At 47.1% G+C, this 12,991-nt stretch overlaps 1 protein-coding gene across 1 annotated transcript in view; it reads right to left on the bottom strand.

Annotated features, from left to right (window-relative positions):
* LOC122397800 (lachesin-like) overlaps positions 1-12,991 on the bottom strand; it is a 56,259-nt gene that overhangs the window by 5,453 nt on the left and 37,815 nt on the right. The window contains exon 4 of the mRNA XM_043397206.1: positions 199-445. Coding sequence (XP_043253141.1) covers positions 199-445 — 247 coding nt within the window. The remainder of the gene's footprint in view (positions 1-198; positions 446-12,991) is intronic.

Genomic DNA, 12,991 nt, shown 5'->3' on the forward strand with positions numbered 1-12,991 from the left:
ATTGAAATGTATTCTAGCCGCGGCGAGGCGTGCATATTTTCCACCCCTTCGAGAGCCAGGCTAATCGAAACTGGCGCGTGCGTGCGTGCGTGCATGCCGCCTGTACGTGCGTGCCTGCGTGCGTAACGTCTCTGCGACCGCAAACGCTACAACTGTACCTGACCGTAGGAATGCGGCATAACGCGCAATTAGGCATACCTAGGACATCCACGCATCCCAGCTGGCTCAACATAGGGTTCGTGTTCAGTTGGCACATGTAGCAGCCTCGGTCAGCTTCCCTCAGTTGGCGGATATGCAGCCGCGAAGTGGCCTCCTCCTCGTCCTTCGATTGGCTCTGATTCTTCGTCTTCGCGTTCTCCACCGTGACGAGGAACCGCAGCGAGTGGGTCACCGTTCGCTGATCCATCGACAATATCGTCTGGTCCTCCATCCGAAGCCATCCCACCTGCGACACCGCAACGAAACCTCTATTATCACCAAAATCGAACCATCTTCATCCCTAACCTCCATTTAACAAGACTCGGGATCAACCCATTAACCGAACCGTTCCTGGAATATTCATTTTCTTAATCTTAACGGGCTATTCTGGTCCGACACCTTTATCAGAACTGGTTTCGAACTTCCAAAATTAGAAGACTCGCGACCTACTGACGATCACGGTGGAACGAGTATTCTCGCGTTGCGTATAAAACTATTTCAATGGTTAAAAAATGGTTATTTGTAGCACTGGGGAGGGCTGGTGCAATTACTCCTTTGCAACCCCTGGGTACGTCACTGTTTATTCCCCTCGAGCTTTCGCCTACTTTGAATCCAGCGCCGACTGTGCACGGGAACACGCGCGATTCGCCACGCTTCGGCGAATGCACCGTATGTACGTATGTATATTATAACAGTGTTTCTCAACCTATTTTGGCTGCTGGCCCGCTCCCGAATTTTGTTTACGTCTAACGTTGCGGTTCCCATAAGCAGTGACATATTCTCTGCTCGAACGTGCTATCAAACGATACGTCCGACCGAGTTGCAATCATTTTTAATTCGTAATAAAATATTAAACGGACCGATAATAACGTACGTTGCATCTTTGAGAATTATTTTACTTGTTGTCCTATTAGATTATCGCGGCGAATTTGTCACCCTAACAGTTAGGGTAATCGACGCCCTACTGTATTTACGAAACGACTGTGTAACGAAGATAATGTGCCCAGAGCCTCGTGCAGACCTAATTGTGTTAATATTAGCACCGTGTGTGTACGTATGCATAATATTCCGCGTTCTGAATACACGTACACGCATCTACGTTCCTACATACACGCAGTTAATTATATTGACGTTTCTATTCAAATATGTATATATTATGTCGCGCGCAGAATACAGGTTATAAGGGTGTACGGAGGTGAGTAAATAATCGGTAACAAAGCAGAGTGCTGGACGAGAGGAAATATAATGACCCAAACAATTTCCAGCCTGATTCTTCTTTATTCAACGCGGTAACGTCGACAGCCTCTGCTTTGCTGAGCTTTTCGCGTCCGTTCGCCGGCGTGGAATCTCGGGTCAGCGCGAGAACTTTGCACGGAAAGAGATTTTCCTAAAAGAGAACCGAGCGAGAGACGTCCTCGGCGCGATCGTACGACCGTGTGGAAATGACAAACGTTTGGGACTGAATAGAAGAGATCGATCGAGTGTTTAGATTAGAGTATCGGTTTCTAGAAGAGAACGGATCATGGGTTTCGTAAAGTCCATGTGTACTTTGGAACGGGAGTGTGCGGAGTTCGTTTCGAACAGCAGGGTACGATAGGTGGGTCGAAAGTCAATTACAATCGGAGATTTAGAGAATCCGAGTATGCAAAAAAGCTTTTCATTGTACCGCTATAGAAGCTGCAGGAGCTTAAACATTAAGCTGGTAAAGTGTTACGTTTAGTATATGTTTGAAAAAATATTATCACAACTGATAGTCCCCGTTGGGTGATTCGACCTTTCGTACATTCGCGCTCATCTCGCATAAATCCCCATACACATATTGTTGCGTTCGTTTCACCCCTGCTCACACACGTGTCCCATGAGATGCAAGTTCGACCGTGCAACAGACTCGCGATACACCTTAGATAGCGCTAATGCCTGCGGCATGAGTCAAACTTTGCCCCAAATCGCGACAAGTCTGCATCGAAAAATCGTTATTAACTCTTTTTAATTCTAATAGATTGTCTGTCGTTTTAAAGAAAAAATTAGTATGGAGCGTAGATCTCTCGCGAGGAAAGATCTTTAGGGGTGTAAACGGAGGCGTAGGATAGGAGGGCTCGAGTCGATATTATATCGTATGTGGCACCTTTGTGTCTTGCCGCGTGTTTATGTGCTACGACGTCTATCCACGTACGATACGTGTGCCCCACGGTGCGCCTCGTCGGCCACGTATGGCTACCAGCAGTAATTGCTTTTAGGCAAGCTGGACCGGTGTGTGTCACTGGCACCGCAGGAATCAACCTGACGAAAGGTTCAATTTAACGTCGTATCGCGCTGCCCCTTTGCCCCGCGGTCCACTCCCGCATCTCCTACGCGTTATCTATAACGCTACACTTGGTAATTAATCCGAAGCGACTGTCGTGCACGTCCCGTATGTCCACCTATATGCCCCTATGCTTCGGGTTAGTTAGACGATGCTCCGTCGACACCGATCATCGTACCCACGCGCGCCACCTCGAGAAACTGGCCAAGAGATTCCTCCAAGACACTTTGCATTTAGTGGACGAAAGTAAATCTTAAATAGTACAGGTACATACAACTTAAAATCGAGTTTTTCTTTATTAAATTTTACGTCACGATGGAAAAATATTTGCTAATACCGTCAAACGGAAGCGTTCGAGTATCAAGAATCGAGAAATATACGACTTGAGCAGAAATAACACCGTGTCAAGTCGTAAAGACTCGCGAATGCTCGACGCAAGTAGAAAGATCGAGCAATGGTCAGACGCGCCGGACTCGATCACGCGCGAAAGGAAAGATTCAAGTGTCAAGCTGAAAGATATCATCAAATATATCATTGAGAGTGTTTCCTAATTTGACTAGGAGAGGATGGCCTAGCCTTTAGCGATTAGGCGAGGTAGGAGTCGGACTTTGTGCAAAACCGACCGACGCACTAGAAAGTGCATTGCTCCGAGTAACATGTTTTGAAGCTGTTCCGGAGATTTCGAGTGTTCGAAGTTCTTAGCGCCTCAGGGCGATTAGCAGTAAATAGAATAGTAGCCAATAGTCTTCCAACTCCAATGATCTTTCTTGCACACTGTTTTTCACCGCGAATAATATTCTGTGTTCGATAGCTTTGGAACATGTACTAACCTATCACTTTTTATTTTCAGAAGCTGATGGCTGTCTGATATCGAGTCCTCTGTAGACGCATTCCAAGTCTCTGAAACCATTTACGGTGCTACACTTCAAGGTAAAAACGAATTCTTTAATTTCTTTCCATTTACGATGACTTAAAGTGCAAATGCGATGGCACCCACGCGTCACTCGAGTTCTTATTCAAACTTAGTGCCATTCGTGCAGAGCAAGATCAGATTAGACCGGGTAGATACGACTCTCGGATCACCCTATCAGAAATCTTCTCCAAGTTGTAGAGGAATAAGTTTCGCCTTGCGTCTTGTATCCACATCGCGTTAAAACGAATCGATCTCGAATCCTGTTCCGCGGGATTATATACTTGCTCTGTATCGCGACGAGACCATGGGTTTTAGGAGAAATCTACTTTTAACGAGAACTGTATCGCCGAGCGGGAATTGAGAAAAATCGCGAGGCCGGCCGTCGACGGGGCTGGTGGTAATTACGGGTCTAATTAGGTAGCTGGTCATTTTCTTGGAAGGTTCCGAAGATAGTGGCGGCCGAATGGAAGGCCCCGACGGGGGATAATCCGCGGCCGAGAATAAGGTATCGACGCGCTTTTGATCGGTCCAGATAAGAAAAGGACGAGCGAGGAAAAACGAGGGGGGAAAAGGGATGGTCGGTCGCGTTTGAATTCTTTCGTTCGTCGGGGGGAGGTACAATCGATAATGTCTTAAGTACTCTGTCACGGGGGAACAACAGTTTGTCCCGCGCAGAACGAGAACGGAAACTATTACGTCGCCTGCAGAGTCGTTATCCCGACGACAAAGATAACGTCTCTCGTTCGATCCTATTCCGGGATAATGTTCGACCATCCCGCTGGAACGAACTCCTTATCCGATAAAAAGTTTCGCCGATCGAAATCGGATACCTCGCGATCCCTTGCGTTTTGCATAATTTCGAGAGTCGCGCACGGCTATCGGGGATCTAGCGAGTTCTCGCGGACGGTTCGCAGACGGAAGCTGACATTTTATCCCAGTCGTGGAATCCTCTGAATCGGAAGCTCCGAAGTGGATGGGCGACGAGTCCGAGATCTGATCGAGATTCGAGGGTATCTTTGTTCGTGGAAGGTTGCCGGGGAAATCGTCGGTCTTAGCAGATACACTGGTTGCGTGCTGGCTCTGCAAATTGCATCCCCCGTCGACGTACGGGTCTGCTGGTACCCCGGACACGTCTCCCGCGTACCTCGCGCCGGAAAACGAACCGCGAGATTCCTCTGCGAAATCCCGGAACAGGTTCGACGGCTGACACACATTATCCGCCGAGTTACGAAATTCCCTGGCGGGTTAGGCGTGTGCCCCACCACTGTAATATTTCGAGAGACCCTGGGCCACGAATCTACGTTAGCGCTAAGAGATTGCTCCCCATACCCTTTTCCTGGGCCTGCCTCTATCCCTCTTCCTCTTCCGTTCCATTGTAATCATGGAAACAATCATTCTTCGCTCTCCTTCCATCCTATGGTTCTTCGCTCTAACCTCGACGATCTCGCTTGCTCTCTCCCTGTCTCTCTCTCCACTCCCAAAACTTCCTCCCCCTTTGGCCCCGCGCGCGCCCTCTCGCTATCTATATCCGTCCATCTTTCTCGTCCTCTTTTCGCCTCCGTCGCGAATTTCAGGCTAACGTCCCTGTCTTCGTTCCTCCGATAGGGTACCGTGTGGATCCATCGGTGGTGATGGTGCTGGTGGCTGGCTGGTGGTGGTGTGGCGAGCTACCCTTTCGCTCGCCTCCGCAGCAATCACCGATTTGTCTGAATAAGCCCCGGGCAAGTATATGCTCATGCTTACCCCGGGGAAACACCACTCCGGCCAACTCACACCCGTCGTCTCTTCTCCCTCCCCAACCTCATCCTCCTCGTCCTCCTCCACCTCCTCCTACTACTACTCCTGCTGCTGCTGGTTCGCCCCCCACGGCGCTCTCTCAACATCAGCCCCCTGTACTTCTCTATTCTAGTTCCCACACCCTCGACCAGTCTGGCAGCGACTCCATACCCGAAAATACTCCGGTTCATCGATGCTTGATGGGAAGCTCGAGGAATAGGCCGGCTGATGGGGGGTGGGGGAGCAACGGAGTTGCCAAAGTCGTGCCGTCGACAACGAGACTCTGGCGTTAATCAGCGACGGAACGTCCTCGATGGAAAGGCATAAGTGAATTCACGCGAATCGCTGAAACGGAGACCAGAGCCCGATCCCTGCTCGTCGTCACGGAAAGATAACGCGATCGCGAGACCTAGTCGACCGCGACCGAGGCATTCGTGTCACTGGGTCCTGTTATTCAAGGAAACGGAACCAACGATTTTCAATTAAATATCGAATAATATAATGCAAACTCGGATCAACATCAAGAAACGTCCTTGCTTGGAACAATAGGAATATATTCGTATCGAAATACAATCGTTGATGGAAATGTACAGGGGAAGATTAATTTGTTTGGAAGAAAACACGAAAAGCGCTTTTAAAGCAGTCGCGAGCCGAGTGCCATTAACACGGCTAGCAAAGTCATTGTTTCGCGAACTACGCTAATTGTAAATGCCAAGTACGTACAAAAGGAAGGTCCGACACGTCGCAAAATGGAACCTGCGACCATTCTAATTACCGAAGAAGAACTTCGCTCGGAAAATTGGATCGCACGGTTAGGATTAGGTGGATTTCCGGGCTTTTAACGAAACGGGGGGAAAATAACTATTGCGTTTAAAAATTCTTTGCTAGAGCTCTCACAAGATACAAACTAGTTCGCGAGCAGTACGTCGATAATTGGATAGTCCGTCTCATCGTTTTCAGCAGTTTCATCGACGATAGATGGACACGTTACGGGACGATAAATAGCCTCTGACCTCGATCGAGCCGAGGAATCCCTTTTTCGTATCGCGTGAGACGAACGCGTTTACAGGAAAGAATCAAGCGGAATCCCGGATCCGTGTCTTCGCCAACGGGGCGTTTAAGAGGTAATTAAAGGAAGTACGGATCGAACGGACGATGGTTTTACAAGAAAAGAAACGACCGCGCGAAGAAAAATGTACTATCCGGTGCCTGGAACTGTCCACGGAGGGAGGATTATTCGAGAGGAAATTCCGGTATTATCCGCGAATGAAACGGAACCCCGAGTTGATCGCCCTCGCATTCCTTTCATAGCGTAAAAGCTTGATTCGTAGAAAACGACGGACGAGTCCGTCGACGACAATTAAACTTCCCAGCATCTTTCGTCCGCCTTCCGGCAGGACCCAACCGACGAACGAACTCGTCGAATATCCGCGTCCCCCTTTCTGTTACGGTAATTTATTTTATTTAACCCGAGGACGTTCCGTCGATCTCCCCCCCCCCGGAAGATTGATCGTCATCGGGATCGTCATTGGCCGTGTTTCGGTACGGAAATTGAACCGACGTTAAAACGAATCGACGAGGAACGATTCCGCCGTGACGGGATGTCATTAAAAGCTCTCTCTTAACGCGGACTCGCCGTTTTATCCGCGCCGGCTGACGAAGCGGCCGCTTTACGTGCTAATTTATTTTCCTTGCGTCGTCCGCGTCGCGACGCCCGCCGGTATACCCGGCCGGTGATCGAGCGATCGTTTCGTACGTTTCCTGGAAAACTTGAGTCGTTAGTTGGAAAGATGAATTACCAATCTTTTCACGCGAAAGGAACAACGTGACGGGGAAGATTCTCGCGGAGGGTGGTCCGCGAAGCGTCTGTCCTGTATCGGTTATTCCTCGACCCCCTCGTTTCGCGACGACGAAACCCATTTCCCTCGGGAGCGTCGATCGTTGTTTCGTATACGTCTGTTTTTTACGAGATTCTTATGCACAAACACATTGTATACGATCGGAGGGTGGATTCGAACGGCTATAAATAACAGTATAAGAACGATTCTGATTACAATCGCTCCGGCGGAAACGGTCGCCTGCGATCTTTCGCTTTTACATATTTCTACTTTTTTTTATTTTTTTATTTGCCCCTTCGTTCTCTGTTGTCGCGTTTCGCCGCTCTTTCCCCCCCGTACGTCTCGATCCCCGGGAAAAATCGGGGCAAATAGGAAATATCCCGGCGAGTCTCGATTCGAACGTGTCCAATTTATAGCGACTCCGAATGAATCCCGGGTATCCATGGTTATCGGTTTACAATCTCTCGCGCCACTTCAAACGTTTTTCGTTTATATTTCACGCCAGACGTTGCGTAATATTTGCCAGTCGATACAAAGAGAGCGCCTTCGAGCCACCGAATGATGCCGCGGGACGGGGGAAACTCTATCCAAACATGTCCGATGGAGTTTCAGAAGCCATAAATCTTGTACTTTCGCCAGACGTCTTTACCATCGAGCCGTGATACTACAAGAGAATCGCTTTGAAGTCGCACGCCGGTCCACGATTTCACTCGGTGGTGGTGCAAATGACTGCGTTCGACGATCAGTATCCTCGCGACGTAGCCTCGGTCTTCACAGGGAAAACGTCCCTTTCCATCTTCGTTTTTTTTTTTTTTTTACAGCTTGATCCGGCTTTGAGGAAGCCGGAATAAAGAGAGACGGAAAGGCTTGGCGTTGCGTCTTGCCGATTTACCTCCGTTTTACGTTGCTCGATAAGGTGCCGCGTGTACTGAAAGGCTACCCCTCGGAACTTCCGTCTTTCTTCAGACGACGCGGCGCGGGGTTTTAGAAAAATCGGCCGGGACGATTACAAGACCGATAAGAAAACACGGGTAGAGGAGTCTAGCGAGGGAACTAGGACGACAACCAGACGGCCGACAGAACGAATCTCTCTCGATTTCTCGAGAGGTCTTCTCGATTCGTTACCGCGTTCCCAGCCATTTTTATCCGCGTCGCGAAACGGGAATATCTTTCGATTCGACAGGACGTAATGACGAGTATCGACAGTTTCGAGTGGTCCATCTCCTCTGATCAGAGGCGGAATTTTTATTAAAATTTTTACTTTCGTTTATGATGGAATTATTTCTGCGAAACTAGACTTTAAAGCGTAGAATTTGCGTCGCTGCGATAGAAATCGCGATACGGATGTGTACGTTCGCGGGAGGGGTCGACGGTGGATCGCTACTCGTGATAGTAATTGGAGTTAGTTGATCCATGGCGCAGAGAAATGTCTAGGGTAATTATTAGTTCAAATTCGCGCCAACGATAGCGGGTGTATAATTGAAACTATCTATGTATCTCCAGCGACCGATATGCACGAACATCTCTGTACAACAATTTAGGTAATTATGCACGAAAGGGGCCTAACTCACCGATAGCCTTGAAATATGTTTATCAAGGTCAACACACTGAACCATTGTATAATCATCCTTAGTTTTCGAGTTACAGAGAAAAACTTATAGACTAGATCGTATTTTCTAAGGTTTGGATTTGATTATAGATCAATACTGAAATTTTAGCGACTCGGATAATACATTATACGGTAGTTGACGAGGCTTTTGGCAATCTATATTTGCTGTTAAACTACGTAATGGATATATTCGTGCCTGAACGGTCAAGGCGAATATTACTTCACCCAATTTGGTTCTCTTACGGGCTAATAAGGTTAGCAAAGTTCAATAAAGCCGCACGGTGTACCCGGAAACAAACTAATCTATCGATCGGCTGCGCCACTTTTGCGGATATTACGACTCTATGGAAAACTCTAACACCGGACAAATTTTTATTCGACGGAGCTCAAATTACAAATTACGTTTCACCCCGGTAACTAACCTCCGAGTAGGGATCTCGACTCGAAATATTTATCACGATGCGATTTTCAATCGTTTCTAGTTTTATTTTTATAGTTACCCTCGCTAATTTGATTAGTAAATGTGTACTTTTGTTGCTCGTCGACAACGAATCCTGTTTATTGTAGCAAAATGTGTACCTGTGTACTACAACGCGAAAGCGTGGGCGGAGTACTTGTTCACAGTATATTTACGCTCAACTCATTATCCCTCCCACTCACTGGCAGCACCGTGATATCGTTGCCCGTGATATATTGCCGTTTAATATTTCGGGCGGTTTTAATTTTTCCGACATTTATCCGTGTAATATAATTTGTAATACCGATACTGTTTTTGTCGCATTACCATTTTTTGGGCCGCGTAATACCGCGCTTGTTTCGACGATCGGAACGTCGATAAGGTAAAATCCCAATTTTTATCGTTCGAACCATCAACTTATTTATTTATTAGAAGCATTGGGTATCGATAATTTAAGAATTCTACTAGAATAGTCTACTTCGTTTATTCGATATTTCAAGTAAAACAGGGTGCCAGTAATTTACCCTAATCCCAGCAGACGCTTCCGAGTTTGGGATCGGGAAGTCCCGAACGAAATCTCTCGCTCCATGTTCTCTTTATCGAACAACAACGAATTTACGCGTCCCGTGAAAGAAAACCGCCCCCGGTGGTTTCAATTGCCTTTTAATATCACGAGCGGAGATTCTTCGTTCCGTGGCTGCTGAAGGGGATTCGTTGTCGGTGTTTTTCGTGCTTCCCTGTTTACGACTCGCTGTGCACCGGTACAATTCTTCCCCGAATATTCTGAAGCGCCCGGAGCCCCCGCGCGTTATACAGGGTGTTCACCCACCTCTGGGAAAAATTTCAATAGGAGATTCTAGAGGCCAAAATAAGACGAAAATCGAGAATACCAATTCGTTGATCGAGGCTTCGTCAAAAAGTTATTAACGTTTAAAGTTCCATACCGATCAGAAAATTTTTAAAAAATTTCAAATTGTTTTAAAAAAATTATTTTTAGTTACAGGGGTTAATTACAATCATTTTTGGTCAATAGACACACCCCTGAATTCTTACGCACTTTCGAGAAAAAAATTCGAGTAGGTGTGAAATTTTCGACGAAAATAAAAAATTTCAAATCGTTCAAAAAAAATTATTTTCGGTTTCAGGGATTAATTACAATTATTTTTGGTCAATAGACACACCCCCGAATTCTTACGCACTTTCGAGAAAAAAATTCGAGTAGGTGTGAAATTTTCGACGAAAATAAAAAATTTCAAATCGTTCTGGAAAAATTATTTTCGGTTCCAGGGATTAATTACAATTATTTTTGGTCAATAGACATACCCTCGAAATCCCACCCACTTTCGAGAAAAAAATTCGAGTAGGTGTGAAATTTTCGACGAAAATAAAAAATTTCAAATCGTTCTGGAAAAATTATTTTCGGTTCCAGGGGTTAATTGCAATTATTTTTGTTCATTAGATATACCCTCGAAATTCTACCCACTTTTGAGAAAAAAATTCAAGTAGGTGTGAAATTTTCGACGAAAATAAAAAATTTCAAATCGTTCTGGAAAAATTATTTTCGGTTCCAGGGGTTAATTGCAATTATTTTTGGTCATTAGACATACCCTCGAAATCCTACTCACTTTCGAGAAAAAAATTCGAGTAGGTGTGAAATTTTCGACGAAAATAAAAAATTTCAAATCGTTCTGGAAAAATTATTTACGGTTCCAGAGATTAATTACAATTATTTTTGGTCAATCGACATACCCCTGAATTCTTACGCACTTTCGAGGAAAAAATTCGTGTAGGTGGACAAATTTGATTAATAATATTGTTAATAACTTTTCAACGAAGCCTCAGTCGACAAATAGGTATTCGTGATTTTTGTCTTGTTTTGGCCTCCGGAATCTCTCGTTATAAATTTTTCTCAGGTTTCGCCGAACACCCTGTATATTCAACGACGGTTAACAGCGAATTCAAAGGAGGAAGCCCGGCAGTCGAAGAAGAACAGAAAACGGAACCGCATAAAATAGAGAGACGCCTTAAATTCGCGCGTGTTAGCACAACAATGGATCAAAGGGAGTCTCGCGGGCCGCGGAACGCGTTTACCAGCGGAGAGCGCGTCCCGCGTCGCGACGCGCGAAGTTTTGATCAACGACGCCCGCGGACGAGCCGCGTGCATCCGCGGCAATTGCATTTCGGCGGCGCCTCGTTTCGCGGATCGTCGGCCGAGTCGTGCGAAACGGAAATTGTCGCGAAAGATTCGGCTCGTCGATCCCGCGCGTCCCGTTTATCCGTTTATTTCGCGACAAACGGGACCGCGGGGCCGTGTTAAAAATAAGAGCCGCGATTGTTGGCGAGTTGGCGCGTGCGTGACAAATGGGGGAAACGCGGAAGCGCTCGTGCGGAACGAATACGCTCCGAGACTCGATTTTCAGAAGCTTTCGCCGCCCGTCTCGAGACACAAATGTACGGATTAGATGATCCAGGGCTTAATAACTTCCCGAACGAGTTGTTAAGGTTTTGATGGCGGTGCAACCAATCAGTCAGCGCCGACAGCCGTCGTAAGGACGCAGTTTTCGAAACGGTTCGTTGGATGTCTGCCCACGCATCGGGGACCGAACAAAAGAGGCTTTTTACGGGGGTAGGGAAAGGCGACGCGGTCTTTAATAAAAATTGGCTCGGTTTTCTCGCCGTGCCCGATGTGCTTTTCCACGGCCGATTGTATCGCGATTCGCGGGCGTATCGACCGCGCGTAAAACGTACCCCTTCGGATCGTTTCCCTAATTTAAAAGTACACCGTCGGGTATTGTATGGTAGGATGTCACGGCGCGAAAGAGAGAAATTGTACGGGACCGAATAAGTCGGGCGTAGGATGGAATCGGGGTTATTTCGTGACCGTTTGCGCGTAACGGGTTAAGGGCCAAATGGCGGGGGGTCGTTTCATCGAAGAGTAGCGCGGTCACGGTTCCAGAACGGTAGTTTCGTCGAATGGATTCGCGTGAATACAAATCTGCGGTTATCGAATATTATTCTCTCCGTTGGCGCGCGGCCTGTCTGTGTGTGCGCGACTGCCTAGGTACACGGTTAAAAGCGCATCGCGTGAAATAATATAAAATAACAGCGTCGTGGAATACCGTATCCGCGACCATAAATGCGTTTTAACGCGCTCGATTGTACGTCGAAGCCGCGGGCGGGTTGACGCACGACGGCCCGGCTCGCCTCGTCACCATTTATATATTTTATTCCGTCCGTGTGAACGCGAAAGTGCGCATCGACTTTAACTTCTAATTAGTCGATTGTTTGCACGTTCGTCACGAACAGAACCGGGTCCGGCCAGGCTCGCAAAAACAGTTTCGACGCGCGGAGCTCAATATCCTGCGTATACAAACATTTGTGCGCGCCACCGGCAGCCATTTGCCTCTGCTCGATTTTATATCCCGCACTCTCGATCATACACTCGGTCGGAAAAGTCCCTGGATGCCTTACGCTGGCTCGTACGACCGATCGTAAGTCATCGTTGCACCCTGGATGTTTATCCACGCGATACGAGACTCGTCGCTAAGTAAACAGACAAATAACTGTTGCTCGATAAATCTTATTAAATAAATTCTTAATAAATAGAAATCTACGAGGATTTCTACTGTGCAAGCCAACTGTAGCCAACTGTAGCGCCACTCTCGAGTATATCTTTGGAATATTGACTCGTGGATAGCGAGCTGGTGCTCCAAAACAGTGGACCTCTGAAATCCCCAACGATCGTAAGCTTCATCGACTCAAACGTTCGCGAACTTTCGACCTCCTGCTGTTCCTTGACTTCCCATCTCAGGATCGTCTTCGTTATCAATAATCCTAGCAGTTCCCTGATCTCGCGTCTGGTTCGTCGGTGTATCTAACTAACAAACTGAAACCGTAT

Source organism: Colletes gigas, unplaced genomic scaffold (genome assembly GCF_013123115.1).
Source record: "Colletes gigas isolate AHSC1104 unplaced genomic scaffold, ASM1312311v1 Colletes_gigas_Sc00010, whole genome shotgun sequence".
In the NCBI taxonomy this organism is placed as follows: domain Eukaryota; kingdom Metazoa; phylum Arthropoda; class Insecta; order Hymenoptera; family Colletidae; genus Colletes; species Colletes gigas.